The 27,336-nt window shown below is 44.7% G+C and overlaps 1 protein-coding gene across 5 annotated transcripts in view; it reads right to left on the bottom strand.

The window, feature by feature from the left end:
• SMARCD3 (SWI/SNF related, matrix associated, actin dependent regulator of chromatin, subfamily d, member 3) overlaps positions 1-27,336 on the bottom strand; it is a 74,622-nt gene that overhangs the window by 37,401 nt on the left and 9,885 nt on the right. The window contains exons 1-5 of one of the 5 annotated variants that reach the window (XM_039726490.1): positions 14,119-14,259; positions 13,680-13,769; positions 13,285-13,420; positions 3,831-4,048; positions 743-785 (exon numbers count right to left, since the gene is read on the bottom strand). In XM_039726490.1, coding sequence (XP_039582424.1) covers positions 743-785; positions 3,831-4,039 — 252 coding nt within the window. In that variant the 5' untranslated portion in view covers positions 4,040-4,048; positions 13,285-13,420; positions 13,680-13,769; positions 14,119-14,259. Of the gene's footprint in view, positions 1-742; positions 786-3,830; positions 4,049-4,330; positions 4,530-13,284; positions 13,421-13,679; positions 13,770-14,118; positions 14,310-27,336 lie in introns of those variants that run through there. The other 4 variants (XM_039726491.1, XM_039726486.1, XM_039726487.1 and 1 more) reach the window with 4 other exon arrangements.

Consider the following 27,336-nt stretch of genomic DNA (forward strand, 5'->3'; position numbering starts at 1 on the left):
CAGAAAAAGCACCAGCAGTCAAAGCAACTTAGATTAGGATGTGACAAGGGTATGTATTTTGAAGCCTTTAGGGACCAAGCAGTTTCTTCTGAACTGTACTGAAGAGGGTAAAGAAAATAAAAAGTATGGGAATAATGAGAGAGGAGAGCAGAGAGAAATCCCAATGTTTAGAAAGGAAGTAGAAGATGTAAGCACTGAGGATCAAACATAGGCAGACACCAAAAGCCAGATGTATCCGCAGGGATAAGAGAATTAGTAACTCTCCAGACAATACAGACCCCTCAGACTCTGCTGTTTACACAGGTTTGCTTCAGCCCTACAGTGACACAACCATAAAAATCATAACCTGGCAGCTCTACTGGGCCAGAGACCTGAGTCTGAGCCCACCCCCTCAGGCAGAGCCACACTGCGGGGCAGGTTTTGACAGCCTCAGGGAAGGATGAAAAGCCTCGTGGAGAGCCGAGGCCGCAGCGCCGAGGTGCCGGCTGGCAGCCCAGCGCCGCGGTGCCTCCAGCAAGCGGCAGTGCTGGCTCGGCTAACCCAGGCACGAGGCCGCGCAGGCCGGGCGCTCCGCTCCCAGCCCCCAGCCCAGCCCCAGCCTGCTCTCCAGACTTTCACCCACTGCCTACTTACTTTTTAATTAGATTTTTAAACAAAAAGTGAAAGAATTTTCTAAATTTCCTCTAATTACACTAAGATGCTGAACTGATTGTGAAGGGAATAGGAAATGAAAGCGACTCACCCTCTGAGGGAGAATTTTGTCAGCCATCTTCCTCCTCTTGGCACTGTACATTTTTTAAAGAAAAAAACACGTTACCATGGTGACAGATCTAGGAGTAACGAGGCCACCTGCTAAATTATCCTGACATCTCCACATGCTGGTGCACAGCTGTGCATGCATCAGCAAAAGGGTCTCACCCATGCCCAGGACCTTGTACCCCTTCTCTCAGCAGCCTGGGGAGGCAGATAGGTAAAAACAAATCAGGGCTGTCTGTTATGCATCCTGGAAAGAAGTCTGTAAGTTCTTTGATCACAGCATCTGCCGTGGTGCAGGGCGGCAACATATGCAAGTGCATGTGCACACACTGCTTCTAGGTACAGGCAAGCATGCAGAGGACAGTCTCACGTGTGGCGTGCACAGACACACCTATGCATGTGCACCTCTGAGTGGCTGAGTGCCTGCAAATGGCACATCAACTTGTTCACACAGACAACACTCATTCATTCAATCATGCCCAAAATTAAGTGCTGAAGCACACACATACATATATATATATGTGTATTTCATATGAGGTATGAAAACACACACATATGCACACCCTTCCTTCATATGTACATACACAGTTGTTTAACATATTTGCATGAGTGATGGATAAAGATAGAAGACCTTACATTTCCACATTTCTTCATCTTTATGAACACACATGTGGCAAGACGTGTGCCTGCAGTGTGTATACATACTGTATCCATACCCATACATAGGCACATTTCTATAGCTATGTTTTTAAAAACACACTTGTACTCATGTACATAAACACAAATGTCTATGTGCCTGAGAAATGCTGCTCAGGCACATAGGAAGGAAGACTGTCTTCGGATTCTAATAATTGTTCATGCCCACCAAACCTGTCACCCAGCTTTCTCTAACAGGGGCCAAGAGGGCGTTCAGGTCCTATTCTTCATCTCTTTAACTTGTGAGGCCTTTATCTTAAGCAGGAGATTAATTACTCTGTCTGTGACAGACACCTGCTGCCACTCTGCCATGTCACAAGGACACCCCTCCTTTTCACACTGGAAGTCTGTCATCAGCCGTGTCCACATAAAAGCTGTTTCCACGCACATTGGTGTGGCATATTCTCTTCCCACCTTTGTTAATAATGACCAAGGGCTGAAATATCAGATTCTTAAGACTCTTCCCCATCCCCACATAAGCCAAGGCCGAGGAACTCTTTGTGCCTGGAGGTACAGCAGGCAGAAAATTCAGTTAAACCCAACTTAATAGGTGAACAATGTCCCTTTTAAAAATGTAGGAATAATGGGAATGGAATGTCACATGGTGTGAAACTCCAACACTGTCCACAGCTCACAAAATGAAATCTGCACTGAAACACTTCACAGAACCTGGAAGTAAAGGCTGAGCAAGCCCCAGCCTCCCAAAGGGATAAGGATATGCATGTATCTGCAACAACCCCATAGGCTTGCAAATAAAAAGCAAGAAGAAAACAAAGCAACTCCCCAAACAATTTGGATCTCAACCAGTTCTTAATAATCTCTAACAGAAATGAGATTTTTGTCTCCACCGAACCTGCCAAAAAAGGACAAGTGCAACTTTCTTGGCCCATGCTAGAAAACATGGAACTCATTTTACCCCCCAGAATTGGACCCAAGATGGCAGAAAAGTGTGCCTGAAAAACACATAATGGGAAATAACAGGGAGGTGGAAATGATAAAATGGAAAACATTCAACACATTATCTGAAGGGAAGGCACAGCACAAGAAACAGAGAAACTCTCTGAGTACCCACGCAGCACTGGTGTGAATTGGGCTCAAGGCAGTAGAGATCACTGCTGGGTCTCAAACTACAAACACTTAAGTTAAGAACAGGGGAGGGGAACTTTTTACTGTGAGTCAGGCCAACAACTTTTAGCAAATACTGTCCTCTAATGCTCCCTGGAAACTAGTTAGTAACTAAAGTTTACCTTAATTATCCAGCAGGGGCAATTTTTCAGGTTATATCCACCCTAGTACCTGAAGGCTAGGCATTATTTTGTGCAGCTTCCTGGAGAACCTCCTGGGAGGTGCTATAGAATGTACATTTTGGCTGGTGCTGGGGAAGGCCTCCAGGAGGCACATGCACTGCTTGTGCTCATGTGCTGCACTCACACACATTCCTCCTGTGCTGAACCTTTTTCAGTTGTAAAGTATTCATATTCTCAAGATCAGTGTCCTTTCCAGATGCATCCCAGACACAAGTATTCCCAAATCTGGCTTGCTGATCCAAGGTATATAACCTGGACAGAACAGGGCTCCTGAAGAACTGAACTTAGAGAGTCATGTTTTACCTACAGTCCCTGACACCACCAGAACACTGCCTGAGGCTGTATACACGTCTATAATGATTTTGCAAAAGTAGCCCACACAGATGACTGCACCCTATGTGCATGTGGATCACACTCAACACTGAAGACTGATGAGGTCTAATGAGCTGCAAAAAGTATTTAAGAGGGAATGCATTCAGCAATGTACAAGGTGGGCATATTCAAAAAGAAAGTTCCACACAGAAATCCCTCTGATTTTATGAAATTACTTCCAGTGCACATTTATATGCAAAAACACTTGGGACAACTGCAAGTTTTATGACCACTCTTCTGAGTGACCATAGTACAAGCATTCACATGACAAACCAAAGTTTTTTCCACATGTGTGGAAACAACTTTGTGTTTCCAAACAACTAGGTTAGCCAGTCAGAAATCAGAGCAACTATACAGAACAGGCAACAAATAATACAGTAATTGTACTATATTAGAAGACAACTGTTCATTAATTCTAAAGGCCAAACATACTCAAAAAATGTATGGCCTGACAAACCTGCAAAGTAAAAACATAATAACTTCAAAACCAGACATTATTAAAGGTTGGTTTGTTCAAGACCATTCACAAACAACAACAACAACAAAAAGTAAAATTTACTAATGTTTTTCCTGCTTAAAAAGCTGTCAGTACATAGATCTTCTGTCTCATTTGATCTTAAAAGTCTTATCTACTGCTAAACAGGTACCATCTTTGCTTCCTCAAATTGCCCTCCTGTGTTTTCTTTCCAGAACACTCACCTCCTAGCTCGGTTCTGAGTGGCTTGCTGCTGCTGCTGCACCTGCTGCTGCACCTGCTGCTGCTGGACCTGCTGTGGTGCAGTGCGTTTTCTTGTTGTTTCCATCACAGTCTGGGGCATCCCAGGTCGCACTGAGGGGCTTCCGACATATGGGGGGCCTGGAGGACCCATGGGAGCCCCCTGATGGGGCATTCGAGCTCCTGATGGCATCCCAGGGCGCTGCAGGAAAAGCAAAACAGAAAGAAAGGCTAGTTTGCTTCCTCTTTCTGCAGCTGCCAAGACATTTGTACATCATGCGACACAGGCCCCAACAGATTCCCTGTTTTGACCATCCTGATAAGCACTAAGCAGCAACACAAAGCATGTGAGCTCTGTGACTGGTGTATCTTGGGTATCATGAAGAGGCATTCGGGGATAAAGTAGACAGGAAACAATACTAGCTTGGGAAAACACTCAGTGGTCAGTAGCAGATCCAGACCAGGTTACAGCTGAAAGCTCTACCTTCAGCCCGAAGGGAACACCCCATGGCAGCGACACGCAGTCCACACTGGTGCAGCTCACGTGCTGCTCCGAGCTGCGAGCACACTCCCACTGCATGCGCTGCGCTGCCGAGCAGGCGGCTCTGATCAGCCGGGAGACAGAAACCAGCACAGGCAAAGCACCAGGATAAACATTTTCCACTGAGAGCCTTCTGCTTCGCCTACACCAGAGAGCAGTGTAAGTTCATAACGCAACACGAATCCTTTATAAAAAAGGTCATGTCTCTGATCAAGCCTTTAAAAAAAAAAAAAATAAGTGGATGTGGAAGTTTGTCAGCAGCCCCTGTAGGCATTCTAAAGCCCTGGCATTTATATTGTCTTCTGCATGTTCTTGAGAGACACTGGGTCAAATCACAAGCTTAATGCTGCACAAGACACACAGTAAATCCAATTCTGAATGCTAAAAGTTCATAGCCTTCAAGAAAAAACACCAGTAAAATAATGACTGCCTGTAAAACGCAATTCAAAAATGAGAGATGAGCTTAGTCTCATACTGAGAATTATTAATATGTATATGTCCACATATATGCAAAAATACAGACACACACACACTCTCTCTATGCATTTGAACCGGATGAAAATAAGAATAGCCATACAACAAAAGTAATCTGAAATCCAAATGCCCCTACAAAGTCTTTTAAGGAAACCAAGAGGCAACGGCACCCATTATGGATAAACAATTGGTTAAAGGATAGAAATGAGGCAAAAGCAACTTGTTCTGAAAACAAAAGAAAGGCACGTGTAAACTTCTACTGGGACGTCTCCTTTTCAGCATATTTAAAACAACCTGGGGAAAAAAAGAACCAAAAAAAGCCAGGAAAAAAGCAAGGAAATGAAGAAGTTTATTGGCAATGCTTAGTTATTCATGCTGACAAGGACGAAGGCCAGCTTCAAGAACTGCAGAAGGACTTTATGCGACAGAATGAATGCTTAAAAGGAAGATGCAAATATAGTTCAATGCATATTGAACTGAATAACAAAAGGGGAAAAAACAATACAAGAATCACAGACAAAGTGATCGGCCCTAAGTTGACTGCTGTCCAGCAGAACCAAGACCTTGTTTAAACAGACACTTCCAGAAAAACATTGGTTCACTGGTTACTAGAGGTCAGAAAAAGTTATAAGGAAAAGAAATAAGAGTGGAGGGAACAGAGGATATCAGTGCACCATAGCCATGGTGTGTCCACAAATGAAGGTCTGTGTGCACTGTGGCTCTGCAGCTCAGGGATAGCAGAGAAGAGCTGAAACAAGGACAATGAATGGCATATGGAACTGCATCCAGGGAAGTAAAGGTAAATACGTTGTGACTTTTCATCTGGAAAGAGGTGATCCAAGGTGATCTAAAGGGGCATTTGCCAGAGCTCTGCAGAATCACGTGTGGCCTGGGGAGAACAGTCAGGTATTGACTGTTCACTGCCCCAGCCAAAATAGCAAACCCTGGCCATGGAGAGGTCAGAGGGGTCAGGCTCACAGACCATTGGAGGGGTGAGTTTGTCACACCGTGGGTATCAGCCTGTGGAACCCTCATCCAAAAGGCTGCTAACAACATGGAAGACATACTTGGCTCAATAGCTGCAGACTGTGAAAGTACTTGGGAGAAATACACTAGTGGACCCCAAAGTGAGATATGTCCACCCCTGAGGGTATGCAAGCAAGTCCACTGGGAGTGGAAAGAAAATATTTAGTGCACAGTCAACATATACAATTATTTTTAAAAGTTTGTATCATCTTTATATCATACTTTCTAAATATTTATAGATGTATTATAATAAAACATAATTCTAAAAATAATTTGAACCCGCATCTCCAAATTAACCACCCAAATCCACTCTAGCTCCCAAAGCCCCAGATCAGTGCCCTCCCTGATCACCACAAGTCTTAGATATTCATCACACTTGTATCTATAAAGCAAACTGGAGAAAGGAGAAGAATGGATGATCAGCAAAGAACCAATATGGGCTATAACTGGTATGGACAGAGAGGCAAGGCAGGAGGTAGGAGAGTCACCAGCGCAGGAATCCAAGCAGGTGAATTCAGCAAGTGTCGATGTAAGAAAGCAATGGCAGGTATGGCCACGGAGAGAGCAGCAGGCAGCAGACAGACCAAACTGCAGCTTTGTGCAAAGCTCCAAATGTCTTCTGCCATGAGCCTGGAGCCCCGAGAACAGCTGGAAGAGAACAGTGCTCTCTGTTCCTGTGTATGCGCCCCGACCCTCTGACCCAGGCAGAGTCAGCGGAAAGAAACAGCCCAGAAAATGCTTCTCTCTTGAGCCTGCATTTAAGACCTGTCATCTGTCAAGCCACACATTGTGGCCTCCTTCCAGCAAAGGGCAGACCACCGGGCCAGCTGCTGCCTGTCAGTCAGCTGGGGACATCTGACAGTCATTCAGAAGAGCCCGAATCCTGAGCACAGCCATCTCGTGGAGACTGACTGCCTACATGGATAAAACTGAAGGCCCACTTTAGTGCTGCTCTGAAGGACAACTTAGGGCTTGAAGAACAAGGTTGGCAAGCTAAATCTACTATCAGTCTTGGTCTTACGTTTTTGAACTTCCTTCAGTTTTCTTTGTTAAGCGCTAAAATAGAGAAACATAGAGAAAGGACAAACATGAGAAGAGAGTGGCAGCTCTAGCAAAGCACATTCGATCTCATCCCTTGACCGCCTCATTCCTTTGCCTCTGTTCTCATGTTCCTACCTCTGAAATCACTCATAGATAAAATATTACTCACTGTGCAACTGTCTTCCTGCTGCAAGCCCACCAGACTCCCAAGATACAGAAATCCTTTATCTATTTAAACTTTTATAAAAGAAGAACATACAAGCAGTATGTCACTGTACCTCAAAGCTTATTTTGCTCTCAAACGCATGTACGATACAAGACAGTGAGGGACAATACATCAAATTTTTCACAATAGTTACATTAAAAAAGAAAAGTCTTCATACTAAAGAGTATTCTAATACCATTATGGCTTTTGAAAGAGATCTTGAAGGTGCATCTATCTACAGATTAGGATCTGTCTGTTCCCCTCTTCCTCAGCAGGATGGAATCAGTCTTAAACAAGAAGCATCCATGGGAAACACTGCAGTGCAAAACTGACACTCCACCTTCCTGAAAAATCATCTACCTGAGACCCCCATCCCTGACCCATCTCTGTTTGTACCCACGGTCCTATGTCCTTTTGACCTCCATTGATTCCATTTACATGTATTAATCTGCACAAGCACCTCGAGGGCAAAACCGCTGCTGGCCATAGGAAATGAGGAAGACTACAGCCTGTCCCCAGCTGAAAGGACCACTCTCACAGAAGGTGAAGAAGGTGAAGCAGAGAACAGAGCAGAAGTGAGGCACAGCATGAAGGCAAAGACACAAAGGCACACAACCAATATTTCATGCATGTATACTGGTCCCCAAGAGTTCTGCCAATAGCCTGTGTACATGTGCACAGCCCATCACCGCTCTGGCTACAGCTGTTCAAACCTGAGCATGCTGTCAGTACAGCAGAACACCACCCCCCTGACACCTGCTGCCATAGCCCTTCACTGCCTTCCACTGACCAGTTTTCTAAGCCGTGTTTGGCTTGTCTGCTGTCTTTCTTGTCTGAACTTCCTGTCACATCAGAGCTCTGCCTCTGTCCTCTTTGTCATCCTTAAGTGAACTTCTGTCTGACAGCAATAACAAGACAACATTAGAGCAGTGCTTTTCTATGCTCTCCTACTGCGGAGTCTTTTCTCAGGGGATGTGCATCACAGCAGTCAAAACACAGAAGTAGAAAAAAAGGAGTCCTGTTTGGACATACCAGTAAGAGGAAAATAACCTGGAGAACTGACAGGTGAAAGTAAAAGAAAGTGTCAAGAAAAGTAAAGCAAGAACACCCACAAGAGGCCTCAGAAAGACTGAACAGAGAGCCAGGAGCTGCTGCATTGCAGCTGAATGCTGAGCTGCATTTACAGCAATCTCCTGTCCTGACAGACTCCAACCACCTCAGCACCACACAGGCGGCTCTTACAGCTGGCTCGTGGGGAACAGCCACCAGCTTCTTGTTAACAGAGACACTGAGAGATTTTGAGAATAACCACCACCACCAAGTACACAAACAGCATATTTCTTCACCAAAAAGGAGCTTCCAAGAAATATGGAGAGAGACTGCTTACAAGGGCCTGGAGTGACAGAACAAGAGAGAAGGGCTTCATACTGACAGATAGTAGGTTTAGATTAGAAGAAAATGCTTTACTTATGACGGTCATGAGGCTCAGGTTGTGGCTGCCTCATCCCTGGAAGTGTTCAAAGCCAGGCTGGATGGAGCTTGGAGCAATCTGGTCTAGCAGGTGTCCCTGCCTATGGCAGAGGGGTGGGACAAGATGATCTTGGAGATCCCTTCTAATCCAAATAATTCTATGATTTCTATAAAGCACAAACATAAGCAAGAGGAGATACCTGATGCTGTCTGGAAGTAAGAATGAGTAACTACAAGTACATGGAACCCTTAAGAAATTCAGACTAGATTGATGCTGTGTAATGGAAACGAGTTTCTGACTGCACAAATGGTTTCCCAACTGGATATGTTGCTTCAGAATGGACTCTTAGAAGTACAACAAATAAAACTGGTACAAGGCTTCTCTCCTCCTTACAAACATAGATGTTACTTCATGAGTTCCCTTTTAATGTCTATGAATCTTTCAGAGGCTTTGTAAGCTGAAACATCAGTATTGCAATTCTTGCTTCCTGCCATATTCACCTTCCTCCATTTCCTAAAAGCTCTTGGTCTGTAAGTCCAAGTGTTCCAGGTACCACGCATTTTAATATAATATTCGCAACAATCCAGAAGTCTTTAATTAGGAAAACATCCCATTTACAGAACTGTGAATTGGAACATGAGATTAAGTTCAGTTCTAATTCATGCATGTCTGTTCACAGTTCAGAGTAATCTGCCACCAAGTTTCAAGAAAAATCCCAACAAAGTCTTTGGAATTGAAACAAATAAAACTTAAAGACCAGCTTTGAGTTCCACCAGCTTTAACAGATCTCATCATACCACTGCTGTGATTTAATGTATAGAAGGGATTTTGTGTGAAGAACTACCAGAATGCACCTCTTGAAAAGTATGGCTTTGGGAGGGAGAGGAGCAACAGATCTCTGCAGCACCATGACTAGCTCGGAGAGAGAAGAAGCTGGTCAAGAGCTTGTTGTCTCTTCCCTTACAGTAATCAAACAACAGTTGGCAGGATCAGATAATTCCTTATGCAAGATAAGCTGAAAAAATTCCTGACACAAAACACTGACTGGTAGAAGCTTAGAAGGTTCAGGAAGATAGCATTAGACTAACAACCATTAAAAAAAATCCACATAGAGGCACTACACAGAGGGCAGCTTTGGGTCAGAAAGCTCCCAAGCTCCAATTCAGCGTATTCGTATGAACAATCACTAAGGTTTTGCCTTATTCCTGTATTTCCATGCTGCCTTCCACTGCCCTCATTCTATGCGGGATACTGGACTAAACGATCGTCTGACTATTTTCATATTCCTACAGTATTTTTTTTAAAGAGAAGAGCAATTCAAACATCTCACAGATCCATTTTATCCATACACCTCCATGCAGTTCTTCCTCCTCTCACAGAAGTACTACCAGTATCTCCATCATCTTTGACAGATGTTTACTTCTTTAACCAGTACCCAAGAGCCTCCAATGACAGAGATTTTACAACTTACATGATCAGTCTCTATACTTAAGAGATTATAAATAAAACCAAAAATATCCCTATTCCCTCACTGATGAAGCCTTCAGAGGTGTCCCACTACTACTGCCCTCTGAGTTCCCAGTCTTCTGGCTTATTAATCATACAGATTACCAAAACCAGAAAAACATTATTGTAAGTATACGCCATGGATTTACAATTGCTTCTGCATTATTCCCTGCCCCACTTCCCAATCAGACTAACAGTTTATGTGATTTCTTATTAGTTAGACACTAGGCAGCTCACAGGACATCCAAGCCTTTCTCCTGAATAGTGACATTTCATTTAAACCCACGATGTATCAGGAGATGCAAAACTCATATATGAAATTCATTGCTTGCCCCTTTTTCCAAATCACTGATAAATCTGTTATAGATCCTCCATATCCATCAGACCTGTTGTTTAGTCTGTTCTAACACTGACGAGTTATTTATCATATATATTAAATATTTCCTTATATGCTGGCATGCTCTGACACTCTTCTTTCACTGTTGTAAATGCCATTTCATAGGAGACAGTTTGTGTATTCACCATAAAATCCTATGACCAAATTTGATAAGTAGATAGCCAAACAAAAAGAGGACTGAGGATAAGGAAAGGAGTCACATCAGCGATACACAGGTTTGTATGAATTAGCAATCTTGGAGTGTAGCTAATATTAAACGGTAGAGATTAGCAGGAACTATGAAATAACACCTATTAGCAGAAAATAAATATGGATAAGGACTTCTACTGCCACAGAGAGCTTCCTAAGCACAGCAAAGAGGACGAAGACCAAGATCACTATGGGAAAAAAGAAGGTGATATGAACTGACAGCAAGTACATTGTAAATACAGCTATGACTCCAGAGTTAAGAAAGGCACATAGACCTTTATAGGGGTATCTGGTGGATAAAAGGCAACAAGACTGGCTTTGGAAGGAAGATAAAGTGGGAACAGGAAAAGGACACAGCAGCAGATGAAAAAGGTCAGAACAATGTGAGAAGAAAACGAACCTCTCAGCAGGTTCTTGTGCGCAGATGACACAGCCAAGGTCGCCAGCACAAGGCACCAAGTGAAGGTTCCTGCAATCCAGTCACAAGGGGACAGATGTCTGGACAAGAGTTTTGACAGGACCAGCACCACGGACCTTCTCAAGACTAAACAGGCACATACCTGTTTGAGTAAGAAAAGGACAAAAGAGAAAGAAACAAAGAAAAAAGCAGGGGAGGGAGACACAGGCAGGATCCATTTAAGGGATCCAGCCAGCAATGAGGCCTATGGTAGGGACTGGAGGATAGAGGAAACTGAGGAAAGTAATGATCTGCAGCTAGACTAGTAACTTGTTCAACAAAATATAAGAAAACAGCTGGACACCTAGAGAAATGTCATAAAGACTGCCTGAAATGTACTACTGGAGAGCAGAAAATGCATTGATAGAAAGATAATCAACATAAATGTGGTGATTGAAGGCATATTTGTCCATACAAACGCTAGAAAAACAGAGCACCAACAACAACAACAACTAAGTACAGCATGAAGCCTTTGTACAAAAATTATGTACAAGATGTTGATGAAACTGAACAGGAGTAAAAGCATAGTAAAAATAAATAACTTAAAGAGATTTAAACTTTCTAAAACCCCAACTGCTAACCAGAGGTGTAACAAACTATCAAGGTCTCAAGCAGGCGAGAATGAAGCGTCCCACTTGAGTTTTAACCTTTGAAAGATTTCACCTTTCAGGGCGATCCCTTCCACCTGGGACAAACAAGGAAGAAGACTTCATTTAAGTTGGCAATATGGAAAAGCACAAAGGCAGGATCAGGTGCACAAGAGCAAAGGGCAAAGTGACCTTAGCAAAGGAATATATGTTTCCAGAAAGATCAAGTGAATCCAAGAGCTAAGTGCCGATAGGAAATACTGCAGAATTATCCTGTTAATTTAAGTGTCAACAAAGCAAAAAAAAAGATTTCTCACAACATTCTATCTCTGTTTGCTTCTCCCCATTTTTTGAGGGGGGGAGAGAAAATAAATTTCAATAACCAAATTAAATAATGTTATCACAGATAGAATAAAAAAATTAATCATTTGAAAAAGAGATTGATCCCTGAAATTAGAGCAGAATCTGACTCCAAGAAATTCCACTAAAGTCTGCAATGCAACTTGATTTTTTACTTAAATCATTCAGGTGTTGATACACTTTGGGTAGTAATAAAACAGAGGAGCCAGCGCTAGGCAAACTCAAGGTAATGGCTGGCATGGCACATTCTGTTATTCGGCAGGATACAAGGCCTGGAGAGATAAAACAAAGTTATAGCTTTTTTCCATCTTTTTTAAGTAATGGAAAAGTGACTACCCCAACCCATGTTTTGATCAAATGAACCTGAGATGAGGAAAAAACTAAAGGAAAAAACAGACCAGGAACCAAAGCAGAACTAAAGGAGATGACAATAAAGGAAAGGAGAGGGTGATACAAGAGGTGTTCAGGCACCAGAACAACAGCCAAGAAGCCCCCGCCTCGGCAACAAGAAGCAGGAAGATATTTACAGATATTCCACGCTAATGCATATATTCAAGTAAGATGCCACTAGCAACAAAACTCCCAGGGTAGAAAAGGCAGACTTTCCTGGCATCCAAATAAGTAATAGAAATGAGTTCTGCTATATTCATTCCGGTATAAATTAAAAATTTCCCAGGCTTAAGAGCCCTGCATGCTGCTTTCACACGAAGGCCAGCTAGATGTGGAATAAGCAAATTCACATAACTATTTTTGCCACTCTTCTTGATACTAAAGGAAGAGCACTGGTGTGCAAATGCCAAGGAAAACTTTAGAAAAGGAAAAATCATCCCATCTGCCACCCTCCCAACTTGCTCCTGGTTCTGCTCAGATACAGCCATCACAGTCCAGACCACCTTGACAAATTCACATGTCCACAACTAAACCACTGCTCCCCATCACCCCGAACAGCTGCCAACCTCGCCCAGCCTGCTCCTGTACACTGGCACCACATCACCTCTTCACAGCTCCCACCACTGCAGAGGGCCACCTCAGAGTCCTTAGCCCTGCCAAATCCACCATATCCAGCATCTAAACGAAAACACACAAGATCCTACACATCTGGAGTAAGCCTGAATCATGGAGACAACTCAATAGCCTGCCTTGAGCCCCACAGGTTTCTGTGACCTCTGTACAAGAGCCCCCACCTGATGTCTTCAAGAAGGTGTCACAGGAGGTGCCAGGATCCTCAAGAAAGAAGCACTTGGGAATATCAGCATCCAAATAATATCACATCCCTTTGGGCGCTTTAACAGCCTTATTTCTGTTCAATGTGTATCAATGCTAGAAATCCAAATGTTATAAATGGTGACTGCTCTCAGACACTGGAGTCATTTAAAGAACGTTTCCAATGGCAGCAAAACAGGGTGAACATTTCCCCTTAAATGGAGATCGAAGACCTGATTCTTAAACAAAAGCTGGAACATTAAGACCTGAAGGATTGCTTTAATTAAGCATGGCACCCTGAAATTCTCTCCTGGGTGAGTTTCCATAGACTGTTACAGACCTGCAGAGCTAATCTCTTCAAGCCCCTGAAAGTCACCTGTTAAGTAGCCAGAGGATACGAATGAGCCAAGACTGGAGACAAGAACCAGAGGCAGCACCCCAAGGCTTCATCAGGCTCTCATCAGAACTGTTTTTCAAAACACAAGTTTGATTACAGAACAAAGTGTCCTACAAGCCCATATGGGTTAGATCCAGTGCAGATTCTGCACCACGATCAGGCTGAAAAGCATGCTATTCACCATTCATGGAGAATCACAGCAGAAAGCACAGCACACATCCCCCCAGACACAAGCCTGTATTAACAATGAATCAGTGCATAGGCTGGGGGTTCTACAGACCCCAGTGTTCTCCTGGTGATGCAGCTATCAGCGCCCCAGGAGCACACTGCAGGAGCCGATCCAGCCCAGCACAGAACCTCCAGTTTCCACTCATCCCTCTATTCAGAGCCAGCCAGCTCACTAACTTTCCCGACTCACCACCCCATGGACCAGAAACTCAAAAAGTTTGCTTTTCGTAGCTTTGCGAGCCCCTCCTGTAACTTCATCTGTAGCCATCAGGGTCTGCTCAGCCTCTCTCACTCTCTCTCTTCCTCTTTCTTTCCCTTTTCTGCCTTTTTCTCCAACTCTCCCCTCTGAGTCCTGCTGGGCTCTCACACTTCTAATAGCACGGAGTGGGGAGGGGGCCCCTTCAGGGCCTTCCTGACGGCCCACTCGAGCTCAGCCTCAGCTGCTGCATTCCTCCACTGATAAGCCAGAAATAGTTTGTGCTGCCGGGCTCTGTCTGTTTACTCTGCAGGGACAGAAAATCCAGCTTTTTAAACCTCTCTGTCCAAACAGCAGAGATAAGCAGGAGGCAAATTGAAAAACACGTCTCAGTTTTCCCTGGTAGTGCTGCAGCCTCTCCTCCTCTGCATCAGGGATGGGAAATTCTGGGGCAAGGGGAAGGGGGAGGGGGCAACTTCAGCAGTGACACAGAGCTCAGCACCTCGCAGAGATGTTTTCCCATTAGAAAATGCAGGCGAGCAGTGGTTTTCCCTTGCTCCCACTGCTCCTCCCGCACTGCATTTCCAGGCCCTTTCCCCAGGGACCTGGCAGGCAGCGCACAGAAACATTCGCTGGCAGCATTTCCAGCATGAGAGACGAGAGCTAACCCCTCTGGACAAGAGAGAAGCAGCGGGAGGCCGGAGCTGGGAACAGGGAGGGACAACATGTGGAAGCGAGGGGAAAGAAAGTGTGTGAGATCAGCGGAGGAAGGGGGTGGGGGCAGCATGGCGGCACGGCTCCCACGGCTTGCTTCCAGCCCCCCCTCTCCCCAGTGACCACGCTCGGGATGCTGTGGTACCACTGTGATGGATTCTCTAGAGAGCCCAGGCTGACTGACAGACGCAGACAAATTATTAACACCACAGCTGCTCTAAGACATCAGCAGTTCACTGCTTGTCACACAAAGCCCTGCACGACAGTGTGTGACATCCCAGGACAGTGCTGGGAACATGGGAACACGGGGGGAGGGAGAAAGGAGCAGCAGCCCAGCCGCTGTGTGGCCGCGGCGCCGGCAGCACGGCGGCCATTCCGCAAGCAGAGCGCGGCTCCTCCATGATGGCCGAGCCGCAGCGCCGGCCCGCGGCCCCCATCTCGGCCCGGCAGCTCACAAGGCCCGCGTTCCCTGGCCTCCCTTAACACAGCGATAGGCGAGATGTTGCCAGGTTACAAGAGGGGTTTATTCTATTCCTCTGCTTGAAATTCTTGTCTGGGGGCTGTGAATTTTCTGGCAAGACTGCAAACAAGAAGATCAGATCAGAAACAAAAATTATTCTGCCCTCATCCAGTAATAAAGACAAGCACAGAAAAGACACTGCATTGACTAGCAGTGAAGGGCAAGCCATGAAGGTCACATGGCCTTCTGAACATGGGGGTGAGGACAGTGACCTCCACTGCTTTTTAGGGTCACCCCAATCCAAGTGCTATTGTGTGGCAACAGCCCTAGGAATCACAGAAACGTAGGAAGGGTGAGCGTGGTTATCAGCTCCCCCTCTCAGCCCCTCAGAAGGAGTATGCCTTCAACAAATCAAACATAGCCTTGCCTTGTTTTGTGCTGGAAAAATTCCTTAAGCTCTAGCTGAACTAAAGGCACATATAATCTGTAACCAAATGCTGCATGTCTGGTGGACGTTGTCATCTCAGGTTAACTTGATTTGAAGGGCTTTTTCCAACCTAATCAACTCTAAATTCTACATGGCAGCGTGACTGGCAAGGCAGCATGCAGCTGGTATCTGCCATGTTTTTTAGACCCCAAACTCACACAGGAATGTTGGCTCCCAACATGGGAGCCCCTTCCCTGCTCCGGGCAGACACCGTGCCTTTTCCTCACAGTCTGCACTAGCTGTTGCTGCCGCACTGGCCGGCGGTCCCTCAGGCCCGCCCGTGGGGGGCACCGGCCCCGGCCCGTGCGGCTGTTTCCCCCTCGCGGGGAGCCGTGCGAGCCCCACCGCGCGAAACGGCACCGAGGACGGGCCGCAGCGGCTCCTGCAGCAGCCGTCGCTACGGGCCCGGCGCGTCCCGCGGCCCTGCCCGTCCTGCCGGCGCAGGAAGGGGCGGCGGCGGCTCGGGGCTGCGGCGCGGCGCGCGGAGGGGACGCGGCCGCGGGACCGGCTGGCCTCGGGCCGGGCTGAGCCCTCAGCCCCGGCCCTTTGTCCGCCGGCCGGAGCATGCGCCCGGCTGTGCAGTTCAGGGTTGTCTTATTTTTCTTATTTTTCCCCGTAGCTGCAGATACGGCTTGGAGGCGCAGCCGCCCCGATCTCCATCAATAGCCACAGTACCTTGTGGAGCAGGAGGACATTTGCTATGAAGTGGTAGTAATTTAAGCTGAAAACCATACCGTATATATTGTAATCTCTCTGGATGTTCTTAACAGACATCCAAAACCAGGTTTCCTTGAACATCAAATTCCAAGGCCAGCCACTTGAAAATTAAGGAATGGCAGCCTTGCTTCAGTGGTCAACTGAGTAAACGTATAAAAAAAATGTCTAAAAATCCTGCAATAATAAAAACTCAGCTCTTAGCATGGTGGTAGTTCTCCAAGCACTTTAGAAAAATCAGCACATGCAGCTCTTATGTTTTGCAAATGGAAAATACAGTACAAATGGATGGAAGTGACTTGCCCAACGTTACCTAGCTGAGAATGAAACCCATTTCCTGTGATTCTTCAACCCTTCACAATAGTGTCCAGGAAAACTACTGTGTGAGGCATTTGCACAAAAGGGTGAAGGTTGCAAGAATGTAATTTCCCATATTAGGAGAAACAGCATATAATTTTATTTCAAATTGTTTGGTTTTCTGTTTTCCCAACTTTTTCCCCCCCTAAAATTGTAGAAAATAGTTGTCAACGTTCTTTTAAAAAGTGACTGATTTAACCTGAGTGATCCCCAACTGCTGCAAGTATCCTGGCAGCTCCCAGCCATCTCTGACCTGGAAGTTCTGTGTGCCAGGGGCTCTGTGCAAGCCCTCTGTTCCTCCATGCATTGCTGAAGGCTGAGCACGCCCCGGGGCCTCATTCGTACTCACTGTCAGCTCGCTTATGTCCCATTCCCAGACCATTTCATTTCAGAGAAAGGCTGATCTCCTTCCCTGGTGCTTCCTGGGGCACTGGGAGCCCACTTGGTCTCTGCGTGTGTGGTTTGGTTTAACTTCTGTTATTCAGGGCTTTTCAGGCTGTTCAACTAAGAAGGTCTGATTAGAAAAGATGTGATCCAAGTTGTTGGTTTAGGGAGACATGTTTGCTGCTACTTGCCATTTTTTGGTCTGTAGGTAATTATGGAAGTACATGAAGGTGCTGATTGCTTTAAAAGGTGTGGTTTCCCTCATCCAAGTTTCACTTAAGTCAGCGTTGCTCTTTTCACTGAAACTTAGAATATTCACAACAGTTTTGTATTGATGCAATGTGGCATAGATGCAATGTAGCATAGAAGACATGCTGGAGCCAGAAAATATTGCAAGACGGAGGCTCTGCTTAATCTACAGAAATGTCCACTTGTTCCTGAGTTCAGAATTATTCAACAGTCTCATTAACAGTATGGATAATGTACTTAGAGAACATGCTTATTCAATTTCCTAGCAACATATAGTTTGGAGAGGTTACAAGTTGCTACAAGAGACTATCAAAATTAAAATCCTGAGGACCTGGAGATATGTCCTGTTCTTTTCAAACCACAATTCAATCTGAAACAGTGCAGGGTTCCACATAAGGATATAAATCAACAACTATCTAAACAGAAGATGGAGAACAACTGGCTGAAGAGAGGGTTTTTTTCAGAAAAAACATCTGGTTATATGACAGATTGTAAGCTAAATGTGAGTTAACCGTTCTACACGGTCAGAAAATAAAGAGATAAACCCCCAGAAGATCAGGAACTGCGGGAATGCTGCCCCACTGCTCTCATCCCCTTGGTGGCAGCACAGGCACTGACAATGGTACTCTAGATTCTTCATTTTTCCTCATTCCATCTCTCCTCCTTCTCCCCATCCCCTGAACTCTCCAGGCCACAAGCGGTTCCAGCTCAACATTTCCTTAAGGTTGAAAAATTAAATGTTGCCAGAATTGCTGAGGAACTCTTCCAAAGCAATTCTGTCGTGGTTTGAGTTGTCAGTGTCTCATCCCGACCAACCTTTGCTGTCGGGCTCTGTGCATCAGAGGAAATGTGAGAGAAACCAGGAAACCAGGATGGTTAAGGAAGGACAGTAAGTGTGACAAGAACTGTAAGGTCCAAACAAGATAAAGAGAAAACAACAGTCATCAGGTCTCCAAAAGGCTGCTGCAAATACAGGGAAGAGCTGCTCCCCATGCACAGAGTACAGAAAATAACAGCTTGAATTTCTCCCAGGAAGATTTATGTTAGATATTCAGGAGAAGCACAGGAGTGACAGAAGAGATGTTCTGGGATAGTTTGTCCAGCAAGAATGGGACTCCTCATCGCCAAAGGTCTTCAAGAACAGGTTAGACAAGCGTCTATCAGAGTGATGTAGGTGGTGTGGATTCTGACTTCGGACAGGACAGAGGACCAGCTGATTTCCAGAGGTTCCTTTTGCCTTATTTCCCTACAGAAACTGAAATTTTGTAACACAGAGGTTCCTTTCTCTGTTAGGCCTTTCCAGTGTTTCTAAAATCTGTTAGGGAGGGAGGGAGGGAGGGAGGGAAGGAAGGAAGGAAGGAAGGAAGGAGGGAAGGAAGGAAGGAAGGAAGGAAGGAGGGAAGGAAGGAAGGAAGGAAGGAAGGAGGGAAGGAAGGAAGGAAGGAAGGAAGGAGGGAAGGAAGGAAGGAAGGAAGGAAGGAGGGAAGGAAGGAAGGAAGGAAGGAAGGAGGGAAGGAAGGAAGGAAGGAAGGAAGGAGGGAAGGAAGGAAGGAAGGAAGGAAGGAGGGAAGGAAGGAAGGAAGGAAGGAAGGAGGGAAGGAAGGAAGGAAGGAAGGAAGGCAAAGAGAAGTGTTTGTCTCTGTCTCTAAAGATTCAAAACATCATTGTTAAGAGGTACGGAGAGAAGCTTATTTCCTGATTATTTTAAAAGTAATCAAAGACAACAGCATTGATGCTAAAAGACAGAGAAATATATATAATATTATAGGATACAAAATAATGAGTCATCAGAATTATCATCAACCATACTAATATTTTAGTAAATTCTGTTTGACCTCATGGTAAGCTATCTAGTTCTACCATGCCTTTACCTCCACTTTTCTATCATCACCATCCTCACCATCCCTCTTTACACCAAGTGTGCAAACATCTGAGCAAAGAACCAGAGCACTGCAAGGAGCAGCCATATCCTCATCCTCTAACCCAGGGCCTGAGCAGAGCTGCAAAGTGTGAGAGGTTAGTAGTAAGACTTTGGTCCTGGAAGGAGAACAGCTGGGAATACAGATTTGAATTTTTCAGAAGTGAACGAAATAGAGGAATTCTTGGTGGGTAATCCTGAGGGAGCAGAGAAAAAGACCTATTAACAACTACCCTCAAACCAACTGCCCCCTACTCCAAAAAGTGTATCTTCATGATATTTGGTGGTTAGAATGATGGCTTTGGGATGCGTTTGGTAAGAGCATCTAGAATATTCACCTGCTGTCACTCACTGACAGAACAGAGCTGAGGGAACCACTGGGTCAGCAAGTGGGAACCACTGGCTCTTCCCAGTGAGGGCGGTGAGGCCCTGGCACAGGCTGCACAGAGAAGCTGTGCCTGCTCCATCACTAAAAGTATTCCAGGCCAGGTTGGACAGGGCTTGGAGCAACCTGGTTTACTGGTTGGGGTGGAAAGTCACTTCCTACTCAAATGATTCTACAATTCTCTGATTCTAAGTATAATCAACAGCAACCACATCACATCTTATCTTTCCAGATATAAGTTTATTGCACAGCACTTTAAATCTTGGTATTCCTACAAGACAGCTGCTAAAAACCTGAGCTCTGGGGTTTTGTGGCTATTTTCATTTACTCATATCAACCTTGTCCTTAATGGTCCTTTGTGTCTAATGTTTATGCTTTGAAGCATTTCTACATACCTGTCACATCAACATTCACTCTTCCTTTTATCAGACTAAACAAGTGAAAACTGTTATTTGCCTTCTTAAAACTCTGTGCCCATTTCTCATCATTCCATCTTTTCCCATCATTCCATCTTTTCCAAGACTGACACAGTCCCAGTTAACCTGGCTAGAATAAGACAGAATTTACCTCCAGTGCCCAGGCCACATGCTCATGTTCCATTAAGACTTTTCTCACAAGCAGAAATCTATCAAACCTCGCCAGGCTCAGAGCTGCCTTCCACAACATCCTGACAGTGACAGCTCCATGTTCTCTTACACGTGAACTGAAGTACCAGGCTGTTTCTCCTTCTTAAGCACTGTCAGTAGATCACTTCTGGCATACGGTGCCTACACCTGTGACAAGGCCCCAAGTGCCTGGCTGTGCATTGTACTGCCACCAGATACCAGCTGGTTTCTGTTTGTGTAGCTCACAGTCAAGCAGTTCTTCCCACATAACCTGTTCTCTTCTGCTTCAACAATACCTATTTTGCATCAGCAGCAAATATAATTATTACATTGCCTATTTTTGTGCCATGGGCATTAGTGAAAATATTAAATGACACCAATCCCTAGAGAAATCCTGAAGAAACTGCAATGTCTTTTGTGTCTTCTTTACTGAGCTCCTTATCTACTCTGCAGTTCTGCTTTTACCTGTCTTCTGAGTCCCAGCCAAATTTTCAGATCACACTGTATCAAAGGCTTCACTCAAGTCTGGACAAGAAAGACACTGATTCCTTTGTGAGGAATCAATCTACTTATCTCAGAAAGAGTAGATTAGTAAACTTAGGCTGCTTTTTCATACCACACATATCCTCCTCATGCTCAGTTATTTTCTCTTTCAAAAATCATTCTTGAGCTTTGCATGGACTTGGGATGAAGCTAGTGCATCTGCCTAGAGTACTCTTGCCCTTCTGTATTGTCAGAAAACCTAGAGGATTTCCTGTTTGTCAGGAGTCCATTAAAGTCCATTTTGATTAATACCAGCAGTGCTAAGAATTATGTCATATTCTCACTGAAAACAATTTGAAAAGCGTCTATAGTTTAAGCAAATCAATAGTAAGTAAATATGGACTGAAAGATGTATTCATAGGCAAAGCTGCTTAAGAACTGAGCACTAGGAGGCTGGAGAAAGCACAGAACCAAAGAAGGAAAACAGAGCAGTCTTGGCATGGACTGTCTCATAAATCCAGCTCCCACTTCAGCTGAACTGGAAGGACAATTAACAGGGGAATACAATCATGTCAGCATTAGAACGTGATGGAACTGAGAGCAAGCAATAGTGGTCATGATAACAAAAACTGCATTGCCAGACAAGGCAGAATTTCTTTAAAATTATTTTATTTGGCAGAATAATTACAACAATTACAGATTACCCCAAAAAGTCAAAGATAATAATCTCAAACAGTACATCATTACAGCAAACAATGGCTTTGGAAAAAAAAACCAATGGCAGTCAACAGGAAATGGCAAATGTGACCTAGAGGCAATGTAATAAAACATTATTATATGCCCGAAATTCTTAATAGGAACATAATTTGTATGTAATTTGTATGTAACATTACTGAAAAGTTATAAACATAAATAAAGTTGTAAAAGTAATAAAAGCAAGTGGAAAGAAGATGACTACTATGGACTCCAAAGTGGGTTTTACATACAGATTTTTTTACCTCTTTCAAAGATCTAAAAGAGAGAAGCAAAATATTTATAGATTAAATCCTCACACAAAAAGATTTTGGAATGTTTCACAGCCAAGCAGGAGAGACGATAAAAAACTCAACTTGGCCTAAAATGTTAGACAGGAGATTTCAGCTGGAAAAAGTCAAGCTGGTGGAAGATAAATCCTGAGGTGGAAGAACTGTGCTATGTGTGTAGAGCAGGTAGGATGGTTTGCTAATCCTTTCAGTGCCAACTCACTCAGTACATGTATGAAATCACAGGACTGTGAGCACAGCAGCTCCGTGGCACAGGGACATGATTACAGCACTTGGGCTCCAGCTGGACAATGGGCTTTAGACTAAGGCTCACTGAGCAACCGAGCATTGCAGAAGTGGAAACGGTCTGGCTGCAGCACAGCACAGAGGCTTGTCTGCTCCTCTCTGTCACCAGAGCACAGGCACAGCAGGCTGGCAGCTCCCAGCTCCCAGCCACAGCTTTGGCCGGGGTCAGCCGCACGCAGCAGCGCACGCCGCCGTCCCAGGAGAAAGCACATTGAGACAAGGCACACAGGTGCTGCCACAAGTTACGTGCTAAATCATCTTCAAAACGTGCAGAAGAAGCGTAAGCTGAATCATTCTGGCATTCAGTGCTTTTCAAAAGAGAGTTTACTTTGGAGAACTTCCAGGAGAGGGGTGTTTGTGCATGGCCATGAAGTGTCAGAGGGAGAAGAGCTGAGCGCTGTACTTTGTGTCACATTCTCTGTCACACACCACAATCCTTCCCATTCTTGGGACTCACTAGTTTCTGGTGCTTGGAAGTATGAGGAGGTACAGCTAAGAACAATGTCGTCTCTGACCTTGACAGTTTGCAGATGAAGTTAAGGGATGGAAATAGCCCAGTGGAACAGAGAACACCAGTCATCCCGACAGGCATGCCAGCTGTCTTGCTACTCTTGTTTGGAACAGCCACCAAATTCCTACCCTGTGCACCCCATCCTCAACACCTGTTTTCAGATCAATTTATACCCAGCCTGCAACTTAAAACCATCAGCCATCAACAACCACTTGTGGGGGATTTTGACTCCTTATTGTCTCTTGGGAAATAACCATGCTTCCTTCTTCAAAGAGATTCCCTAAGTGTTCTGATAAATGTATCAGAATACACAGCCAAGCTAGTATATATCATATGATGCAGCGACACCAAATGTTAAATATTATGTTATAAATATTATGCCAAATAATAATACATAAATATCTGCTAAGGTTATAGAGAGAAAGGCTTTAAATTGTTATTGTAGCCTGAGATACCATGAAAATTAAAGCAGTATTTCTTTAAATCCTAAATCCAGATCTTGGACATTAATCTCCAGTTGGGTATTCACCCAATCTAAACAAGCATAAAACAAGCCTAAAAAATTAGTGAAAAGTTTATGTAATGGAAAGTTAATCACTAATATTCCAATAATAAGAAATACAGGGAGCTAAGAAATATTCCAACACAGAAAAAGCTTGTATTTCTGTTCTTCAGAAAAAGTTCTGTCTATCACATAACTTACTCCTTTTCTGCTGCATTTGATCTTTAGCAACTCTTCCATTTGGCTGATTTTGTTTTGACAGTTACTCATTTTTTCTTATCTTCTGTTTCTCCACCTCCTTCCATTTGAGTCAATCCTTCCTCTCCCCAGTTCAAGCTCCTGCTGTTGCATCACAAAACTGCAATTCTGTCTCTTCTGAACTTGGCAAATACTTTTTTTTTTCAGTCTGATTAAATCCTCTTGAAATACCACAGGCAAAAATTTGCTCTGAAACTGTCTCTATGCAGTACAGATACTGCATATAGAAAAGGGCCCAATTCTGCATCCCTCTGCATCCCATCAGCCTTATGCATTTGCTGATTTTACCCTGCCCTGCACACACTTTGCCATGCAATCCCAGGATGCCTTTTCTCTTCCACAGAGAAGACAGGAGTCAACAATCCCAGCTCCTCATAAGAAATTATTTAATCAAAATCAGTTCCAGACCTGCATCCCTCCCCTGTTATGGCCTTATTGTAAGGCTTATGATCTTCCCTTACACTTCAACTTCATTTGTCTATCAAAAGACAAATCCTCTTGCCTGTCTGCAGAAACAACAGGTCTCTGATATTTCAAACCAGACACAGCCCTGAAGAACACCCCCCCAAAAAATTACTCTTCTGTCTGGCAGCAGGTGAAGAATGGACCACATATAACTCCAGCAGTTAATATTTCAGTTCCTGATCTCATTGCAGTCTCCCTGTAGCAAAGCATCTGAGAGAGCAGGAACGTGTGAAATGCTTTTTCTGCCATTTGCTGATGGCTGGAGGACAGAAGGCCTCAGTCGCTCTTTCCAGACTGATGAAGCTGTGACATATTCTCCTGATTCCTATAGCAACGGTGCCGTATCTGCACCCAGCCCGACAGCCCACCTCTCCCTCCTCCAGAAACCTTCTGAATACCCTCGCTGTTAGTGATGCTCTCTGGTCCCTTTTCACCCTGAGCATGCACTGAATTCCACGGTCACCTCACAGGACGGGAGTGCTGCGATGGCTGCAGCCTTCAGGACTCTTTAGGAAGGGCAGGCTGGGGGTGAGGAGGAGGAGGAGCTGCCCTTCAGCCAAGCGTGTGGCTGGAGCATACAGAGCTCTGTCTTGGGATGGACAGAGCGTGAGCTGAGAGCTCACAGACCAGAGCTAGGATCAGAGTTATCAGGTGCACCAACACGGAGTGCCATGGTAGTGTCTGCTGCAGACTACCTGCTGAGGAAGAAGTAGTGGGACCACAGGCAGCACAAAAAATCCCCATGTCCACAGTCCCTGGTATTCATGGAAGACTTCAACCACCCCAGTGTCTGCTGAGGGCATAACAGAACATGGCACAAGCAATCCATGAGGCTTCTGGGTCACACTGACCAGAAACTCCTAACATGGGCACCTGAGAAGCAGACAAAGAGAGGTGCTCTGCTGGACATGGAAGAACTGGTCAGGAGTGTGAAGGTCAGAGCAGCCTTGGCTAGACCATGACATGGTATTTCAGGAACATGAGAGGATAGACCAGGGTAGAAAACAATCAATCAGTTAGAAAGAAGAGAGTTCCAGGAGATCTGGTTGATTTTCAAAGATCACCTCCTCCAAATTCAAGACTGGTTTATCCCAGAGGCAGGAAATTAATCAAAAGCAGTAGGAAGCCTGCATGCATGAACAAGGAGCTCCTGGCTGAGCTGAAGCATTACCAGAGGCAGAAGCAGGGACAGGTGACCCAGAAGGAATACAGAGACAGTGTCCAAGCATGCAGGGATGCAATCAGGATAACAAAAGCCCACCTGGAGCTGAATCTAGTGAGGAACATGAAGGGCGGACAGAAAGGTTTTTACAAATATCTCAGCAGCAGAAGACAGTATGTGAGAATGTAGGCTTACTGAGAATGAACACGGAAAAAGTTGAAGTACTGAATGCCTTCTTTGCATCTTTCTTTATTGGCAAGATTGGCTGTCAGGAATTCCAGGCTCCTAAGACCAGTAAGAAAGTCTGGAGCAAGGAAGACTTGACATCAGTGAAGGAAGACAAGATTAGGGAATTTTTGAACCAGATGGACATGCACAACAGGTGAACAGGTTTTACTTAGAAAAGATTGCCCAAAGAGCAAGTTCACTCCATCACTGCAGATATTCAGAAGTTCACTGAACTTGGTACTCAGCACATTGCTCAAGCTGACCCAGCTCTGAGATGGGAGGTTGGAACACATGGTCTCAAGAGGTCCTTTTAAACTTCAACCATTCTGTGATTTTATGATTCTACTCAGGAAAGACTTAAGCATGACAAGTAACTCAATTTGCCTAATCAACATGTAGTGAATTGGTATGAGGAACCACAGGCTGGAGACTGGAGCTGAAACAAGACAAGGACAAAACACCTGGAGTGCCTTTACCTGCAAGTATATATGCTAGTCCAGCAGCAGTGACTGAAAGTGGGTTTTGCCTTAAAAGGTATGTATTAGGGGGCAAAACAGTATGCTAATGAAGATAAGTAATGCATTTCTGTTTTGCTGTCCTTTAATGCAGGACTAGAAAGAAGCTACTGGAATGAAAAGCAGGCTTTTGATGAAAAAACTAAACACTGTTTAGTAATACCTACACACAATACACAGAAATTCATTCAAAATGCTGCTTCTAAAATAATTTTCTCAGTTGATCACTTTGAAATTATCACTGTTCCATTAGTGATTCTGCATCCTATGCCTCGTATTTAAAAATATAAAAACATCAAACCATGCTTCAATCCTACTTCTGGTGCCAAATATGAGTTGGCTCCCTTAGAAAAGAATCATAGTGGGTTTAGAAGAAGTGGTGCCTATTATACATAATTTGCTTACTTTATTAGCAGTTCTTATGTGGTGGATCTAGTGCAGAGAGGCCTGTCAGTGTCTCTGCACAATTCTCCTTTTAGAAACCAGAAAGGGCTGCTGAGATGCAGATTCTTTGCATATACATTGTTTCCTGCTTTTTCAGATCTGTCTGTCCACGCCTTTGAAAGAATCACCATCAAATACCCTCTGATGCCTCTCTGGATAGCAAAAATCCTACTTTTCTTATGGAAGCCACAAAGAATTCTTTAATGCTGGCAATTAGGAAGGAACTCCCCTGATGAAACAACACTGCACAATTAATCTGTTTTACACAGGGAGCAGGAACACTTCCAGTTCACTCCTCCTTGTCAGCTGCAGGATCAGAGCACCTGAATGCACCCACAGCCTCTGCTCCAGGGAGGAGCAACACGGAGAGCTGGGAGCCTGCGCTGACGCTGACAGAGCTCGGCACAAGCCCTCCGTGAGCACCCCTCCAGCCCGTTGCCATGGGAACAGAGAGATGCCTTCCTGTTGCCAAGGAGACAGCCACTGCTTTTGGAGACTGTGCCCAAAGCATTTCAGCATCCTTAAGATCATAAAGAGTTTTACACAGTCATAATCACCTCCTCCAGTTAGGCACATCAATCATTCTTCCATTCCTGTTTTCAGAATATGTTTTAAGCGTTTTGCTATAATATGTCAGATTATCCCTAATATCTGGTTTTGATATCAACACTTAAAATGACATTGTCAGCCTACACATCTCTGCATGCCTGTCTTTTCTCCTGTTGTCCTGCTGCTCTTTCAATTCACTCTCACCGATCTAATGGGCAATAAAACAGATTCCTTCCTCTCCACTGGCTTCCTGCAGTCTAGAACTGCACTTCCAGAAAAGCTGGTTGGCAAAGGCAGTGTCCATCTCGCCTCTGTCTTTGCCACTAGTTTTAGCCAGAATATGTCTGTAAAATCAGTGGGCTCTGTCCACCGGAGGCCCCAGGCAGCAGCAGCACACGGTGCGGGAGCAGCTCCCGCAGCCTGGCTCAGCCCGGCTCAGCACGGCTCAGCACGGTGTCCCGGTGTCCGCAGTGCCCCACAGCCTGGCTCAGCCC

Source organism: Passer montanus, unplaced genomic scaffold, assembly GCF_014805655.1.
Source record: "Passer montanus isolate IOZ18808 unplaced genomic scaffold, ASM1480565v1 scaffold59, whole genome shotgun sequence".
Lineage (NCBI taxonomy): Eukaryota > Metazoa > Chordata > Aves > Passeriformes > Passeridae > Passer > Passer montanus.